General features: G+C 35.0%; 3 protein-coding genes across 5 annotated transcripts; 1 reads left to right on the top strand and 2 right to left on the bottom strand.

The window, feature by feature from the left end:
- The first annotated feature begins 527 nt into the window (after positions 1-527).
- LOC121255503 (magnesium-dependent phosphatase 1-like) lies at positions 528-2,930 on the top strand. The gene is made up of 4 exons (XM_041155866.1): positions 528-756; positions 1,831-2,002; positions 2,187-2,303; positions 2,474-2,930. Exons 1-4 carry the CDS (start codon positions 647-649, stop codon positions 2,642-2,644), a joined length of 570 nt encoding a protein of 189 aa, XP_041011800.1. The 5' UTR covers positions 528-646; the 3' UTR covers positions 2,645-2,930.
- Positions 2,931-3,600: 670 nt separating this feature from the next.
- On the bottom strand, positions 3,601-7,373 carry LOC121255354 (uncharacterized protein At4g38062-like). Of its 2 annotated transcripts, none has more exons than XM_041155626.1 (2): positions 7,185-7,373; positions 3,601-6,652 (listed from the first exon to the last, which is right to left on the bottom strand). In XM_041155626.1, exon 2 carries the CDS (start codon positions 6,615-6,617, stop codon positions 3,816-3,818), a length of 2,802 nt encoding a protein of 933 aa, XP_041011560.1. In that variant the 5' UTR covers positions 6,618-6,652; positions 7,185-7,373; the 3' UTR covers positions 3,601-3,815. The 2 variants fall into 2 exon arrangements, with proteins under 2 accessions (XP_041011560.1, XP_041011561.1); XM_041155627.1 differs by having other exon boundaries at positions 3,601-7,075; positions 7,185-7,365.
- Positions 7,374-8,284: 911 nt separating this feature from the next.
- LOC121255501 lies at positions 8,285-11,682 on the bottom strand. Of its 2 annotated transcripts, none has more exons than XM_041155860.1 (6): positions 11,125-11,682; positions 10,903-10,998; positions 10,074-10,114; positions 9,532-9,649; positions 9,116-9,196; positions 8,285-8,570 (listed from the first exon to the last, which is right to left on the bottom strand). In XM_041155860.1, the coding sequence occupies exons 1-6, from the start codon at positions 11,311-11,313 to the stop codon at positions 8,508-8,510; spliced, it is 588 nt and encodes a 195-aa protein (XP_041011794.1). In that variant the 5' UTR covers positions 11,314-11,682; the 3' UTR covers positions 8,285-8,507. The 2 variants fall into 2 exon arrangements, with proteins under 2 accessions (XP_041011794.1, XP_041011795.1); XM_041155861.1 differs by having other exon boundaries at positions 8,285-8,607; positions 11,125-11,662.
- Between the last annotated feature and the right edge of the window lie 5,091 nt (positions 11,683-16,773).

The raw sequence follows: 16,773 nt of genomic DNA, 5'->3' as shown, positions 1-16,773 counted from the left end.
TTTAAAATAAAATTTAAATAAATTATTACGAGTTAATTTTAAATTAAGCAAATTTATTTATTAATCATGACTTAATAGATCAACTAACCTATTTGAATCACAGATTATTTATATCAAATTCAAACTTACTAATTTTATATGCATTTGTAGTAAATTGGTCTGGTTTGTTTTTAAGACTAAAATTCAAAATTTTAAAAAAATTTTATCTAATCATTATAATTTTTTCAAATTCTCACATAAAATAAAATAAACAATTCAATTTTTTAAAATTTTAAAATAAAAATAATATTAAAAAATATATTCTAATAATATTTTATTTAAAATTTTAAGTTTAATTTTAATTTTAATTAATTTTATCTCATCTTATCTCATCTCAACTTACCTCTTAAAAAACGAAGGTTTAACATTCATGTCACAAATTGACAACAGTATTATTAAAGCCGGAGAGGCCAGGCACAACCGTCGCCCGTCAGCGCGATGAGTTTTTCTTTTTTTTTTTTAAATAAAAGAAATAACAATAAAAAATAAAAAGTATCAATAATACGACATCGTAGAGACACCCAGAGCCAGAGGTTGTATGCTTGTAGAATAGATCGGTTGGTTTAGCATTTTCAGCGATATCAGAGAAGATCGGAGAAGGCAATAGATGGGGGACGAGAGGGTGAAGACGGAGGCGTTACAGATAATAGGAATGTTCCAAGTTCTTCCCCGATTGGTCGTCTTCGATCTCGATTACACTCTCTGGCCATTTTACTGGTATTTCTCTTTTTTTTTTCTATCTTGCTTTTATATATTCTTTTGGAGTTGGGGTTACTCCAAAAAGACCAGAATAAAATAAAACATGATAACTTCTACATAACATTCTCAATTGTGGGGTTCCATTGGGATTTTAGGTTTTTTCTCCTTGATTTAATTTCAGAGTTAATATTCCAATATCTTTTTCCTATGTTTTCCTGGGGATTTGTTAAAAGTTTTTGTTCAAATCCTGAGGGTTCTTTTTATTTCAGGAAAAACAAGTAACATAAAAAGAGATTTTCATCTTTGGCCTTCTGAGTTCTAAGAACTAGTTTTGAGTGATTGAAGACAAATAGCCTAATAAAAATGAAAAATGAAAGCATGGAGGAATATTTCTAGGTTTCTATTTGTATTCAGTCATGTTGGAGGAGGACCTGCATCATCTAGGTCATATTTATTTTATCAGGTTCAACATGGCGAGAATGATATTCAACCATTCAATATTGGTATGATGTCTTCCAAGACTTTCCGAAATACTTGAATCAATTGATAGTGACCTCTTGTTAGAATTGGGTATCTATTGCGATTAAACATAGCAGATTAGCAAACGGACATGATTATTTTAATTACAACATGGAGAAAAGATCTAATTACATAACTATCCCAGGTTTTTTATAGTCATTATCTGTTATGTATTCTTCCCTGATCCCGCACAAAAATTAAGCGTTTTAGGTAAATAAAAAAGGCTGAGGATGTACTATGGTAGATATTTATCTGCATGAGGATAAAAGGCAGAAGGAGTACTACGGCAAATTTTTATTGATGAGAAAAAAAAAAATCATTCGAAGGCAATGAATAATGTGCAGTTTCATGCTACTTATGGTGCATGTTCTATCTTCTGCATTTAATTTTTTTGGTGCTAGTATTAGTAGTTCTCTAGCAGCATTGCTTATTCTCTCCCAAATGGCAATTGAAACCAGTGTGAAGAATGAAAATGAATTGAAACCAGAACAAAGTACACAGCCTAACGAGTTTTTCCTGCAAATGCTTGGCTTCATCTTATCTGATGTCAATTTTGTTCTGGGTTTTTCAAAGTGAATGTCGCTCCAAACGTGAGATGCCATCTTTGTATCCCCATGCCAAAGGAATACTGTATGCACTCAAGGAGAAAGGGATTGATCTGGCTATTGCTTCAAGATCACCAACTGCAGATATAGCAAAGACATTTATTGACAAATTAAGCATCAAGTCCATGTTTGTAGCCCAGGTGAGCAAGGAAAGAAATGTTTTCGGCCCTACAATGAATGCTTTTAGCCATTTCACATTTTCTTATTAGCCTTGCTTGTTTTGCATACAAACACACACAGAGAAATGCCCTCCTCAAACCATTTCTGATGTAATATTTTGTTTGGCTACGATATTTAGCAGTAACTCTTGATTTAATTGTCCAGGAGATCTTTTCCAGTTGGACACACAAGACAGATCACTTCCAGAAAATTCATTCAAGTACTGGGGTTCCCTTCGACTCAATGCTGTTTTTTGATGACGAGAATAGAAACATCCAAGAGGTAAAAATGGCATTCAACAAATCTTTTTGTAATATTATTTTCAAAATTACCGTTTTTTCTCATCTGATTGAGTGTTAGCATCTCTTCTTGAGTTGGACATGTATTTTTCGGACTTTTAAAAAAAATAAAAAATAAAAATCGTCTCAGTTGTTTGATGTTTTGATTTACAGGTCTCAAAAATGGGTGCAACAAGCATTTTGGTCGACAATGGGGTAAATCTTGGAGCATTGCAAGAAGGGCTTACAAAATTCTCTGAAAATCGGAAAACAGCCGAGAAAAACAAGCAGAAATGGCTCACAAAGTACTCTAAAAATCCAAACTCATCCGATAAGAATGCATAATAATAATGATTATTGGCAACCCCATCATTTAACTTAGATGTGTTGTATAACTTGAGGTATGCTTTCTATTGTTTCCAGTACTGCTGGCATATGCTTGTTATAGCGTTTCCATAAATTTGAATTGCTGTGGTAATCATAGGAGATATATTCGTATAATAACACAAAGGTATGCCTTACGGTGGCAAATTGTTGTACCAGGGAAAGCCCCTTCCACCTTACACTACCTTCTATACCAAGGAAAATGTGTTCGGTTTGAGGCTTAAAAATACAACAGATTGACCCGAAATCTATAAATTTTAAATTTTAAAAAATTAAAAAACATAAAAGTTCAACATTGTTTCCGTTTAATTTTCACCAAATACTTTTTGTCTATTATTTTTCACGAATTTGTAATTTTGTATAGGATTGATCTAGGGGTAGAAATTATTCGTACCCCCGACCCTGACTCATGGATAGGTTTAGATAGTGAGATGAGAATTTTTTATTTTAGATAAAAGTTTAAAATATTATTTTTTAATATTGTTATTATTTTGAAATTTGAAAAAATCGAGTCGTGGTTTAAAAAAATTGAATTATTTATTATATTTTCTCAGAAAATTTGAAAATATCGTAATGATAAAATGAGATAAAGATAGAATTTTGTGTCTCACACTTTCCCCCCTTGGTTCTCAATATTTCTTTTAGTACACCCTGCGCTATTCGTCAATCCTCGTTAATGCTTGCTAAGTTCGAACAAAGCTAATTCCTACGTTCTCTCTCTCTGCTTTATTTATTTGTTCTCTTTTAATATGTCACCCTGTGGACCTCTTATTTGCACCAGATAATCGATGGCTCACTTTAACACTATATTTTTCTTTTAATAAGAAGTAACACAGCACTTGATATCTTACAAAAACCTTTCTCTGAGCTTCAAACACAGCATGGCCTCTTAACTCTTAAGCACCGCAATTTTAAACTTCAATAAGTACAGTTTTGAGATTGCATGTAAAAGACAATTGGCTTGTACACATCTTACAATCCACCGGAAGAAACTACACATGCAAGCAAGAAGAAAAAAAAAAAATCACATAACGCATAATGACATTCTGAAACAAGCGACAGATAAATTAATTTTTTTTTTTTTTTTTTTGTGGCATATTCTTCAGGACATAATCTTTTTTCCTGATTAAAGCTACCAATGGTTGACCTCTTTCAGCGGTGATCGTTCATCATCAACTGTTTCAAGTTTCTTTGCTGTACCAGAAAAATATGTGTCTGCATTCTCTCCTGTAGAATTAGAATTGATCTCACCATGCGCCATTGAATCCGTCGTGCCTCCTGTCTCTTCCTCGCAGTTCTGCGATATTCTTCCCAAAAGTTTCATCAGTTTCACCTCCTCGGAAGAAAATTCACCAATCCGATCCAATATTTCCTCAACATAAGCTAAGATATCTTCCCTTTCTGCCAATAACTTCTCAGTTTCCTGAAGAAGAACCCCCTTTTCAAAGTCAAGATCCTTAGATAATCCCTCCATACTCTTCTGCGCATCCATTAACTTTTGAGTTTCAAACTCGTTAGCTTCCAGTAATGCTTGAAGCTGCTCTGCCTGCCGTTTTGAATGAAGCAAGGATTCCTCCTCACATGCCAGTATCTTTTGTAAATTGCAGGCTTCTTTTTCTAAATTGACAATTACCTTGTTCTTCTCTTCAATCTCTAGCTTTATCAGATACTCACTTTTCTTTATAGCTTCACCAAGAACATTAATCTCAACTTCCTTTTCTATGACCTCTCGGAAATAGGATATCGCTGCACTTTCCAGATCTTGTTCCAATGAAATAGCGTGTACTTGGAGATCTCTGATGCTCTGGTCTTTCTCATTCATGACATACATAAGCCTCTCTTTCTCTTGCTCAAAGGCTTTCTCTACATCCTGCCTTCCAAGAACTGCAGCTTCTGCTTCTCTTCTCAGGCACTCTTGATTCAGAAAAGTAATATCTTTCTGAAGATTTTCTATTAAACTATCCTTCTCTTTAGCAATTACGAGAATGCTGTCTTTCTCTTGAACAAAAGCTTCCACTTCCTCCGCCATGACCGCAATTCTAGCTTCTAGAGAAACAATATGTTGCTGCTGACCTTCAATTATTTTCACTTGGTCTTTGGAAATGCTGAGAAGGCTTTCTTTCTCAGTCCTGAGCGTTTGCTCAAGCTTGGCTTGTGCAATAAGGGAAGTCTTCATTTGTTTACAGGTAGCTTGATTTTCATCCACGCAGGCTTTAAGGTGCTCGGCACTAGACTTCCAATTCTGTAATTCATATTCTAATTGATTGGCTTCACGAAATTTTTCAGTCAATTCAAGATTCACCTTTTTTAATGCCTCAAAAGCATCCCTTTTCTCATTTTGTAGAGCACTTTCCATCAGCATTACTTGCTCTTTCAAGCGAAGTTGACATTCAGACGATTCCTCAAGCATTTTCTTATGTTGCTGAAGCTCATCCTCCTTGGAAGCCTGCATATATTCCAAGGACACGAACCTCTTCCTTAAGGACTTCAATTCCTCATTTTCTTCCCCAACATCAAGACAAGATTTACTCACTTCCAACTGCCCTGTAAGAGTGGAAGTTTTTTCTTCCTTCTCTTTGTCGTGTAGCTCCATATCAGTTTTCAGTTTTTCGGTGAAAGCCTCAGAAAATTCTGATCTTAAAACCAGCCATACTATGGCATTCGCTTCATTCAAAACCGCAATTTCAGAATGGAAACTTTCAAGCTCCTTCTGAAGCTCATCTATATGTTTTTCTTTCAACTTCAGTTCAAATTTGTAACTAATAATATCCGTTCTCAACCTTTCCATCTGAAAATTCAGTTTCGGTTCTTTTGTTTTCAGATTTTTGGAACAGTTGCTAGGCACCTCTTCCAAGCCTCTGAGCTTGTTGTGCAGTTTTGTCCGTGAACAAGTGGCTCCCGCGTTCCTAATTTGAGCATCCAGAAGCTCTTTGAGAGATTCTCTGAGTTCTTGATTCTCTTGCTGGAGATGAACTATTTGAAATTCCGTTTCTTTTGCAAGTGTGTCTTTTCTTCCAAGTGAGTTTCTCAGCCTTGCAATCTCTTCATCCTTATGAATGGTCAAGTTCTGGATCTCCGACGTTTCTACTTTACACTGGGTGAAAACATCATCAAAATGTGACCGGAATTCAGATACTTGAACCTCCAGAAATTTTCTCTTGCTTTCTTCGTGAGCTAAGGCTTGGTTGCACATTTCCAAACGAGTCTGAAGACCTTCTAAGATACGAGTTTGAGCATCTAAGCTCGTCTGCAATGATGAAATCTCTTCAAGCAATGTCGATTTCTCCTTTTCCCACTCCTCCTTGCACATCTGGAACTGATCTTGGAGCTTTATGTGAGCTTCTTCAAGATGTTCAAACTGCTCATTCTTCCATTTCAACTTATCCCAAACATCTCTATTTTCATCCTCCAATTTAAGTATCATATCATCTCTCTGCCTCAGTTCTTTGGCTGTTTGAGCCTTCTGTTCAGCTTCAAAACACCTCCTCTCTGTAACTAGCAAGGTTCTTTTAAGGCCCTCGATCTCCTTATGACTTGCGCAAACATTCTGCTCCAATTCTTTGTTTCTGGCCGTCACTTCATCTAAACGTAACACCAACTCTCTATTTTGTTCCTCCAACTTTTGCGATTTCTCCCCACAATCAGCTCTGATTTTTTCATTTACGGAACTCAAATGCCTAAGTGATAATTCTTTTTCATGCAAACTGGATTTCAGACCTTCTTGAATTTGCATCACTTCAGACATCTCCTCAGACTTGGCATTTAGTTCTTGGGCTTGTTGCTCAATCTGCCGCTTAGCTTCTTGGTAACTGAGCAATTGTTCATCATAGGCTGTTTTTAAGCTCTCAGAATGTTCTATTTTAAGTCTGTACTCAGCCTTCAGTTTTTCCATCTCCGCTTTGACTTCGTCTAACTCTTTACAGAGATCCTCCATTTCACTTGCTTTTGAATATGGATTTTGAGGAATATCTGATAAAATTAAAGACGAAAGTGGGTTGTGATGTTGAAGCAAACAGTGTCATAATTTTAAGCCAATGATCTAAATCTACACTCCCTAATTGATGGTTTCCAGCGAAGGAAGGAAAACCATTCTAGTTTATGCACAGTAGTGCTTATACATTGTCACAAAAACTCAACCCCATTTTCTAAAATTTGTTGGTACTTGCAGAAAAAGTTCGAGCATGGAAAATGCACAAAAACACACATACACAACATCAATATCCATTTGCACTTGTAAAATCAGCTCTAAATCGGTCTCGCAGAAACCCCAAGGCTGTGAATATTGGAGGAGACAAACACAGCCTAAAATTGCAACATTTTCTGAATGGTTTGTTTCATACACTTCCTAAGAACCCAGTCGGAGGAAACCCTGGACAGTTTCGATCTGGGAAACTGACCAATTTTTTTGCCAGGAATCAGAAAAAATCAGAAGCGAACGTAGGGAGAAGCACAAATCATAGACTTAGGAACAAAAAGATTGATGAAGCAGAGAGAAACGTACCTATGAGCCAAGCTAATTCAGAGACGCCGCTGAAGAGAGTGAGTGCGAGAGAGAGGGTCGTGGTTGACGAGCGGGAAGCAGGTTTCAAATCCGAGACAAAAGGGTGGATTCTAAATAGGAAATTTCCCTTTTGCACCCCAAAACAATCATTTATTAAAATTGCTTCTCAAAGTGTCAAAATCCTTAAATAACATCCCAAATTATTACATATATTCATTTTTCATCCTAATTCCTACGTCTCTGTCAAACCTAATAAAAGCCCAACACACTTTGAATGAATTTCTGAAATGTACTTCCGTTAATATTAAAATCTCTGCTTTTCTTGAACAAAAACGACTCGCACTTTGTTCTTTATTATTTTGGGGCTTAGATTAATTCGTCCAAAGAATTAAGAACTTGAAAGAACGTATCTGTGTGTTCGAGAATAATTCTTGTACATGTACGTTCATTTTCGCCTGTAAAAATGTAGGAGTTGGGAATGCTAGGATATTGGAGTACTACTCATTAACAGCAATAAGCAGTTTCTAGTTGAGATTATGGAATGAAGGGTGCGTACTTTTTTTAATTAGGTTTTACAGTTACTGGAAAAGAAAAATTAAAAGGATCTTTGAAAATTAAAAATATCTTTCAGATGATTGGTGATGTGCCAACATTTTATTGTTCCAATCCTTTCGTTTTACTTTTCATCCATGTTTCACATCAGAGCTTGGGCAATAGGACAATGCACTATGCACATAAGATAAGATGCCAAAACATGGACTTTGGAGCAGATAGGGAGCATCAAGCACCGTCTTCCTCGGATACACAATGCTGTTCAAAAATGAATTCCAGGACAGCAAAGCATAGAGCTGCTGGGGTCTCTCTTGTTTAAATAACTAGCAATTTCCTCGGTCTTACCAGAAACATGCCTCTTGCCCATTTAGGCCTCGTTTGAATTCAAAACCCATCTCAATCCACCTCATTTTATCATTACAACTTTCTCAAATTCTCACACAAAATATAATAAAAATTTCCACTTTTTCAAATCCCAAAACAACTTTCCCAAATTCTCACACAAAATATAATAAACAATTTAACTTTTATTCTACTATTCACAAACCATCTCGATCCATCTCAACTCATTTCTGAATCCAAACCACTAAGTATACCATTACACACAAAATTTGGACTTCTTCCATACTCAATCCCATGAAGGCAACTAACAATTGTACACAATGAAACTACATGATCATACGACAATACAAATTCAAAGGACTAATTTTCCAGACTCGGTCCCGTTGCCTTTGAAACCTGAATGTGTTTGGACTACTCACGCAAATAGTCTTAAACCCTCTGTGTCTCTGCAACAAGCAATTGTTCGAGTTCCTCTCTACGTCGCTCCAATTCCTATAATTGTCGGCAAAAGCAAGTCAATACAGAGTTTCTGCATGAAGTCAACATCCATACAATTGAAGGAAAGGAGTTAACATCATTCCAAAGTACATGTATACAATTAGACAATCAACTGCCATCAACTCATTCTGGTAAAGTGACTTGATTTGAAGTGTGTATCTTTATGCCTATTTTACCAGTCAACAGGGCCTTCAAAGGAACCTGCCATAATTGCAGAAGATATGAAATCCTAACCCTCCAAATGCTATCACCTTAAACAGCATGGTGGAAAGTAGATTTATTGCAAACATTCCCCAATAATTACATAAGCCTACTATATTTGTATGAACGTTCTAAAATGTCCCATTATTATGCGTTCTGCATTATCAAAGAATTTCAATTTTAGAAGATAATCAAACGTGGAAATAATCGCAATTAATTTCCTTCCATGTTTGCAATAGTGACTAGTTTCTCCTGTTTCACACATAAATCTACATCATGATTAAACCCTGATATATTGAAATGAAAGAACCTATACACACAGTGATGGAATAGCTTACTTCCAGATCCTTGACAGCTTGGTCCCTTGTAATCTCCTGTTGCTGCCGAACACGTTTGAGATGTCCAATGCATAGGATTCCCTTGGAATTGGAACGGGAATCAAGTAATAAAATCATTACTTAAAGAAATAAAAAACTTGAAAGGGAACATATGCAAAACTACAAGCTCTGAGTTCATTCATTCCAAAGATGTCTTAGATTTCAAAACTCAACTAAGGCACTTATAAAAGTAAAAGGACCCTTATACATCATATTCATTAGTCAACTAATTCTTTAACCTCAACGTAGCGAGACATCATTGAATAACTGAAGCAAATAGGAAACCTATTGGAAATTTGGAATTGAATAAGAGGGAAAAAGCACATGCTCACACGCATGACTCCTGAAATAAAAATTTGTGCTTTCCATTTTCTTACCGAAACCAAATAGACTACGCCACAAGCAAGAAGCATATAACTTGATATGTTTTGAAGAAGAACAAGCTCCTTCCGAACCCCAGTATAGTCAGGGAAAGCTCTTGTCATCACTGCAACACTGAAGAGAGTTCTAATTCAACAACCAAATAACATTTTTCATTTGTTTTCCAGATTGTGTATTAATGAATCTAAAAGTAACTTATAGGGAAAGTCTAATGATTTCTTGAGAGTTCAACCTCATGCCCAATAATATAGTTTATCACACTCTCCATCATAGTCAAGCGTCCTTCTTATCTAGTTTGGTAATGGTTATGATTCATGAATGCGTTTAGGTACATTCCAGATTAATTAATCTAAGCCTGTTCTGTTTGGCACTGGGCTCAAATCAAATTCAACTCACAATCACAAAGATTAAAGACAAAATTTTAGGATTTGAAAATTTAGCTCAAGTTTACTTTAATTGGGTTTGAGAGTTAGACGCTGTCAGGAGAGAGGATATACAGGTAGACAAAACCAAATTTATTACGAAATTGAAGACATACAAGATCTGCAGCATACCCCTACCAACCCAATACTCCAACACCTGCAAAATGGTGACAGATTTTCAATAAGATCAATGATCTAAACGGTAACATATGCACTGTCAGACATTTGGATTCCATGAAGGTCTTTGAATAATAACCTAATGTCCTAACACATGATGCTAAGTAAAAAAACAACCAAAGAGTGCAAGGTGTCAACAAGCAACATAAAAATTTAAATGGTTTTTTGACCCAAGATGACAACAGTATGTCAAACTACTTGGAGAGATCAAATTTGTTGTCATTAGTTGAAAAGCAACCACACTAGAAAGCTGAGCTAACTGCCATCTCAATCTGTTCTCCAGGAAGTAAGTCATTACAGTCCTTTCAAGAGATCCATAAATATAATTTTGCTTTAAAGAAGATATATGAAAATATAGTTTTCTTTCTGTTTATCAATCGTATACGTTTCTGACTATTGTCTTAACGGAACTTTCATTGCAGGCAAGACACAACAAGTCTAACAACACTTTCAAGTTTTTGTCATCCCAGAACATATATTTTGATCCGTTTCACTCTCTTGAAACAACGCACTCGTGTCCATTCGTTCTTTCCCTAACAATATGTGTGAAGAATACGAGGGTATCGTAATTGTGTACACAGAGGAAATGGTTAAAAGATATGGAAGCAGAATCGAAAATTAGGAAACACATGGAAAGTCAGGGACAGAATCGCTCCAAAAAACAACGAACACTTCAAGCTTCAACTTCCAATTCGAATTCCTAGAACTACGCGTAAAATTCAAATTACTTAAAAATAACAATTCATATCGCAAATGAACAAATCGAACCTTCGAGAACTTGAGGATGAATCCCCATTCTGTCTCAGCCAGAACCACAAAGAACGCAATTCCAACGGCATAACACCGGAATATCCCATCGAATATCTGTAATTACCATCAAATAACCACTCAATATTTCACCTGGGCGTGGAATCAAATACATAAGCACATGTACACATGAGCGCGCGCACATATATAGACCGCGACAGATAAAAGAGGGAGAGGAAGTACATCAGATCCGTCCTCGAAGGATCGAATGGCAGAAAGAACGTTGACGACTATGCAGAGGATCGCAGTGAGAGAGGTTATGACGCTGAAGCCCCTACAGACCAACAAGAAAGGGTCTGATCTGACTCTAATGGTGGTGCTCGTAGTAGGAGATGTACCCCCCAAGCTCTCTTCCTCTTCGTTTCTCGACATTTTCTCACACTTTCTCAGCTCCTAGGAAAAACAAAAAAAAAAAAAAAAAAAAAAACCCTTTTTCTGCGCAGGGAAAAAAAAAAAAAAAAAAGGATTCGTGAAAATCCTCAAATTTCCATTGGAACGATTTGGAGCGGCGAGGTTCTGGAAAGCGGGATTCTTTCCCAGCGATTCAAGTAACTAAATTGGGAACTGACACGTGGCAAATAGGGAGTGATTTCTATACGGAAACATGTTTATTGGGAGGCCGTTATCTAGCAGATATTTGATCCACCGACGTTGGGCTCTTAATAGGTAGCTTGACCGTTCGTTGCAGTCCAAGTTTCGAAACCTTCGTGACCTTTACCCCACAACCACTACATCAACAGCTTCCTGATCCGATGGCTCTGCAACGGACCTCTCTATATCCGAACTGCGTTTGCTCCCAAAGTTTCTAATATCCTTTAAACCGACAAGGAGGCAAGAGAAAGAGACAAATCGTCTTTGTCATTCTGAGTCGTGTCGTTCTGACACATTTTCCATTCCACCGACATTCTCACCTTCTCTCCCTGTCAAATAAAGGAAATGGATAAATCCCAAGACGTTGAAGCAGAAAATGGATAAGTTCAAGAAGAAACTAAGGCCTTGAACGACGGTTCCATTTGTGGCTACGAGTCGCTTTACTCTCTTCTAAGCGCAAATCTCCAGCCTGAGCTGTTCCAGGTTATTTTCCTTGTCTCTCTCTTTTTCTCAGTTCTTTTATTCGAGAAAATTCCGTTTCTACTGTTATCACTAATCGTACGAGTAGGAATAAAAGTTGAATAAAATATTATTTTTTAATATTATTATTATTTTAAAATTAAGAAAAAATTAGAATATGAATTAGAATGAAATTTGTGGAGTTAGTTGAAAACGTGATTTATTTTTAATTGATTTTTAGAATTTTAAGTCGGGGGATTTGGTTTTTTAGATATATATGTTCAAGGATGGTGATAGCGGCCGCCAGCGTTTAGTTCTTAGCGTACCGTTAGTTTTTTTTTTTTTTTTAAATATTATTTTAACATTCTTAATTATTAAAAATAAATAAAAATATATATAATTTTATTAATAATCAATTCTTTAACTATTAAATAAAAAATTAAAATATATGAGCAATAAATTTGAAGGATTTCACTAATATTTTACTATGTCCAATCACATTGATCTGACTAGTTTTAATCGTCTAAAGAACAATTTGTTCTAAGGCTCCGTTTAGATTTTGAAAGTGTTTCATTTTATTTTATCTTATTATTATAATTTTTTTAAATTCTCGCATAAAATATAATAAATAATTTAATTTTTTCAAATCTCAATTTAATTTTTTTAAATTTTAAAATAATAATAATACTAAAAAATAATATTTTTTTAATTTTCATATTTCATCTAAAAGCATCTCCTCTCATCTCATGTCATCTCTAACATTGACATTAGCTTCATCAAAAATCTAGCCAAATGTAAAATATAATAAATTTTATCAAAAGAGAGCTGTATTGGATTAGCCAAAAAGATTAGTGTGAAACTTTGAGTTACAATAAATATATTTTTTTTTTCAAATTTGAAGGGTTACTGTTCACTTATCAAATTTATTTTTTATTCACTTTTAATCTCTAATAGTTTTTTTTATTTACGTTAATCTTTAACCGTCTTATAATAATAATGTAAGAATAAAATTAAATTATTAATTAACATATAATTAGTGTAATTATAAAATATAAAAAAAATAAAATATTATTATTAAAAATTAATATTATATTATTTTTTTAATGAATTTAATAATTAATCTAATGTAGAGTTATAGATAAGAAAGTTTTAGATATAAGAAAAATATTTCATCAAAATTTAAAGATAAATTTGATACGTCCAATACTAGTGTTCTAAAACTACTTGGCTACCAACGCTGTCGACCTATAATTAGCTTAGCAGGGCCAAATTGTCAATAATATATACGGCCAAATCATTTTTTCTCTCTTCAAGGGGTTAAAAATATTCTATTTATAAATGAGTGTGGCTAATAATGATTATATAATATAATTTGATTTAGGCTCTTTTGTATTGAAAAATTATTTCAATTCCTCTCATCACATATTATCGTTATAATTTTTTTAAATTTTTATATAAAATATAATAAATAATTTAATTTTTTTTAATTTTTAAAAAATAATAATAATTAAAAAATAATATTCTAATAATATTTTATTTAATTTTTAATTTTTATTTAAAATTATTCCATCTTATCTTACTATCTAAACGGAGATTTACATGAAAAATTTTAAAATAAATGATCTAAATTGTGTGTTTTACATAGACTTATAAATAAAAAAAGAAGTCAACTTTACTGCTTTAAAGATTCTTGTGATTGTGATGGAAGGTGGGTTATCTTTCTTCCTCTGTCTCATTTGAATTGAGATTATCTCAATTTATCTCATCTTATTATTATAATTTTTTTAAGTTTTAATATAAAATATAATAAATAATTTTATTTTTTCAAATCTCAAAACAATAATAATATTAAAAAATAATATTTTAACTATATTTTATTCAATTTTTAATTTTCATCTGAATTTATCTCATTTTAACTATAAATGTTGGGTTATTTACTGATGACATGGTTTCAATTTTACAGGAAGCTAGCCGCTTGCTTCTGGGGCTTAATTGTGAAAGAGCAATTGATACGCTAGATCTTCCAGAATCCGCTAAAGCTCTCTCGTCAGAACATGAATTTGACCTCCAGGTAGTCATTCATGCTAGATTTGCTATGGTGTTTCAGTTATAGAATCTCTTTGAAGTAATAGGCTCACCATAAATTCCTTTGCCTTTTGCTTTATTAGAATTCATACCGAGTAATTAATTCTAAAATAATCGCTGTAACATTATTGATTGATCCTAAGCTTTTGTATCAAATCCTTTCAGGCTTTTTGTTTTCGTGCAAACAAAGAGTTTTTTAGAGAACCCCGAGCAGTTAGGGTGGTCTTATTCAGAACTCCATAGTTCTTCCAACAACAGCCCTTTTCTGGAACAAAAGAGGGCTATCTTTCAGAAATTGCAGCCAATCATTGAGGCTGCCGGTGCTTCGGGAGTCAACGTATTATGCCTACAAGTAGGTCATGGAATGAGGGTGAAATAATTTTATCCATTCACTTTGCATCTCAAGTGAAATTTTTGTCAAAAACAAATTATATATAGAAGCCACTGTTTATTGAAGTCAATTTTGCACACATTAGTTGTCAAAATATACACTACATGTTTGAGAGGAAAAACGAGAGAAAGAGCAGAGATGAGAGAGAGAACGAGCGAGAGATGAGAGAGAGAGTGAGACGAGAGAAAGAGAGAGCAGAGATAAGAGAGAGAGAGCAGAGATGAGAGAGAGAGAGTGAGAGCAGAGAGAGATGAGAGAGAGAGAGCATAGATGAGAGAGAGAGCGAGACGAGAGAGAGAGAGAGAGTAGAGATGAGAGAGAGAGCGAGACGAGAGATGAGAGAGAGAGAGCGAGACGAGAGACGAGAGAGAGAGAGCGAGACGAGAGAGAGAGAGCAAAGATGAGAGAGAGAGCGAGAGCAGAGATGAGAGAGAGCGAGCCGAGAGAGAGCGAGACGAGAGAGAGAGAGACCGAGAGCAGAGATGAGAGAGAGAGCGAAGATGATGAGAGAGAGTTGATGAGAGAGAGATATGGGAGAGAGACGCTGGTGAGAGAGAGATGAGAGAGAGAAGCCAAAGGAAGAAAAAAAAAACAATTGGATGAGAGGCATCCACATAGTGTGTGCATTGTATGCACCACTACAGTAGATGCCGTATAGCACTTCTCAAAATTAAACCAAGAAGCATGGATGATGCCATGTCTTCTCTACACGGGAGAAGGGGTGATGTGAATTTGCAGAACCTGTTGATAGGGAATCAACCAAATTTCTTCAGGATCTCGCACTAAAATATAATATGGTCGTTGTAAGTCCAATTATTGAGAGGGATGAGAGTCGTGGAGAGACTCTTTGGAATTCAGTTGTTGTAATCGGAAATCATGGCAACATAATTGGCAAGCATAGGAAGTTAAGCTAATAGCTTGTCTGCTGTTTATAATCTTTCTTACTTGACATACTGAAATTGGACCTTTTTTGGCAGAACCATATACCCGGAACTGGAGACTGGAACGAGAGCACATTCTATATGGAAGGCGACACGGGGCATCCTGTTTTCAAGACGGCTTTCGGAAATATAGCTGTTAATTTATGTTATGGGAGGCACCATCCTTTGAATTGGTTAGCTTTTTGGTTTGAATGGTGCAGAGATTGTTTTCAACCCTTCTGCTTCCACCGGCGAAACCTGTGAACAAATGTGGCCTGTCGAGGTTGTTCTCTATCCATTTGCTTTGCTTTGTTGTTGAATTTCACTTTTTGTTTGATGGATTTATATTTTCTGAATCTTGATTCTGCCTGTGATAATGATTGTGTATGCTTGGGTTAAACTCTGGCACATACAAATCAGACATAACAAATAGTTAGATAGCAGCCCGATATTCTTCTGCATAGAGGTTGGTAACGATCCATTGTGAGATGGGTCCATCTACAAGAATTTTCTAGTAGCAAACGTCAAATGACAATAGTTTATTAAAATTACTTCACGTTATGACTACATATTTTAAAATAATACTACTCTTCATCCGGAATCTTGTCATTCTTAATCATACTTGCTGATGTGACACATTTTAAATAGCTTCACATGTCAACCATTTAAATTAACAACCACTTAAAATATAGCATATTAGCATTGTTATTAAAGATGATAAAGTTTAAGATAAAAAAAAGTAGCATTTCTCTCCCGATTGGTGTAGTTAGTAAAATCTCATTTTTGGCAATATTTTTAAGCCTTTAGAAATTGTCTTCTTCTTCTTCTTCTTCTTCTTCTTTTTTTTTTTTTTTTTTTTTTTTTTGCTTTTTCTAAGCAAGCTATTAGTATTAATAAAGAACCAAGAATACTTTATTTGAACTAGGAAATTTTCATGTAATTTGTTGGTTTTACAGGCCCGCAGTGCTGCAATAGCAAACAGTTACTTTGTTGGGTCAATCAATCGTGTTGGGACTGAGAAATTCACCCATCCATGCACTTCCAGTGATGGCAAACCTCCAAATCTTGGGCATTTCTATGGATCCAGTCATTTTTCAGCCCCAGATGCTTCTTGCACTCCATCTCTTTCCCGTAACAGGGATGGACTGCTTATCTCGGACATGGATCTCAACCTTTGTAGGCAGATAAAAGACAGGTGGGGATTCCGAACGACTGCCAGATATGAGTTGTATGCAGAGTTGCTTGCCAATTATCTGAAGCCAGATTTTGAGCTCCCAAGTCATTTCTGATCCCTTTAAATAAGAACTCTATGTACATTTCTGAGTGTTAGTAAGGGTTAAATCGTGTAACATTTAAATAATTGAAAGCCAGATTTAAATAAAGGAA

Source organism: Juglans microcarpa x Juglans regia, chromosome 3D, assembly GCF_004785595.1.
Source record: "Juglans microcarpa x Juglans regia isolate MS1-56 chromosome 3D, Jm3101_v1.0, whole genome shotgun sequence".
NCBI classification, from domain to species: Eukaryota; Viridiplantae; Streptophyta; class Magnoliopsida; order Fagales; family Juglandaceae; genus Juglans; species Juglans microcarpa x Juglans regia.
This window is presented reverse-complemented; position numbering and strand designations above follow the sequence as displayed.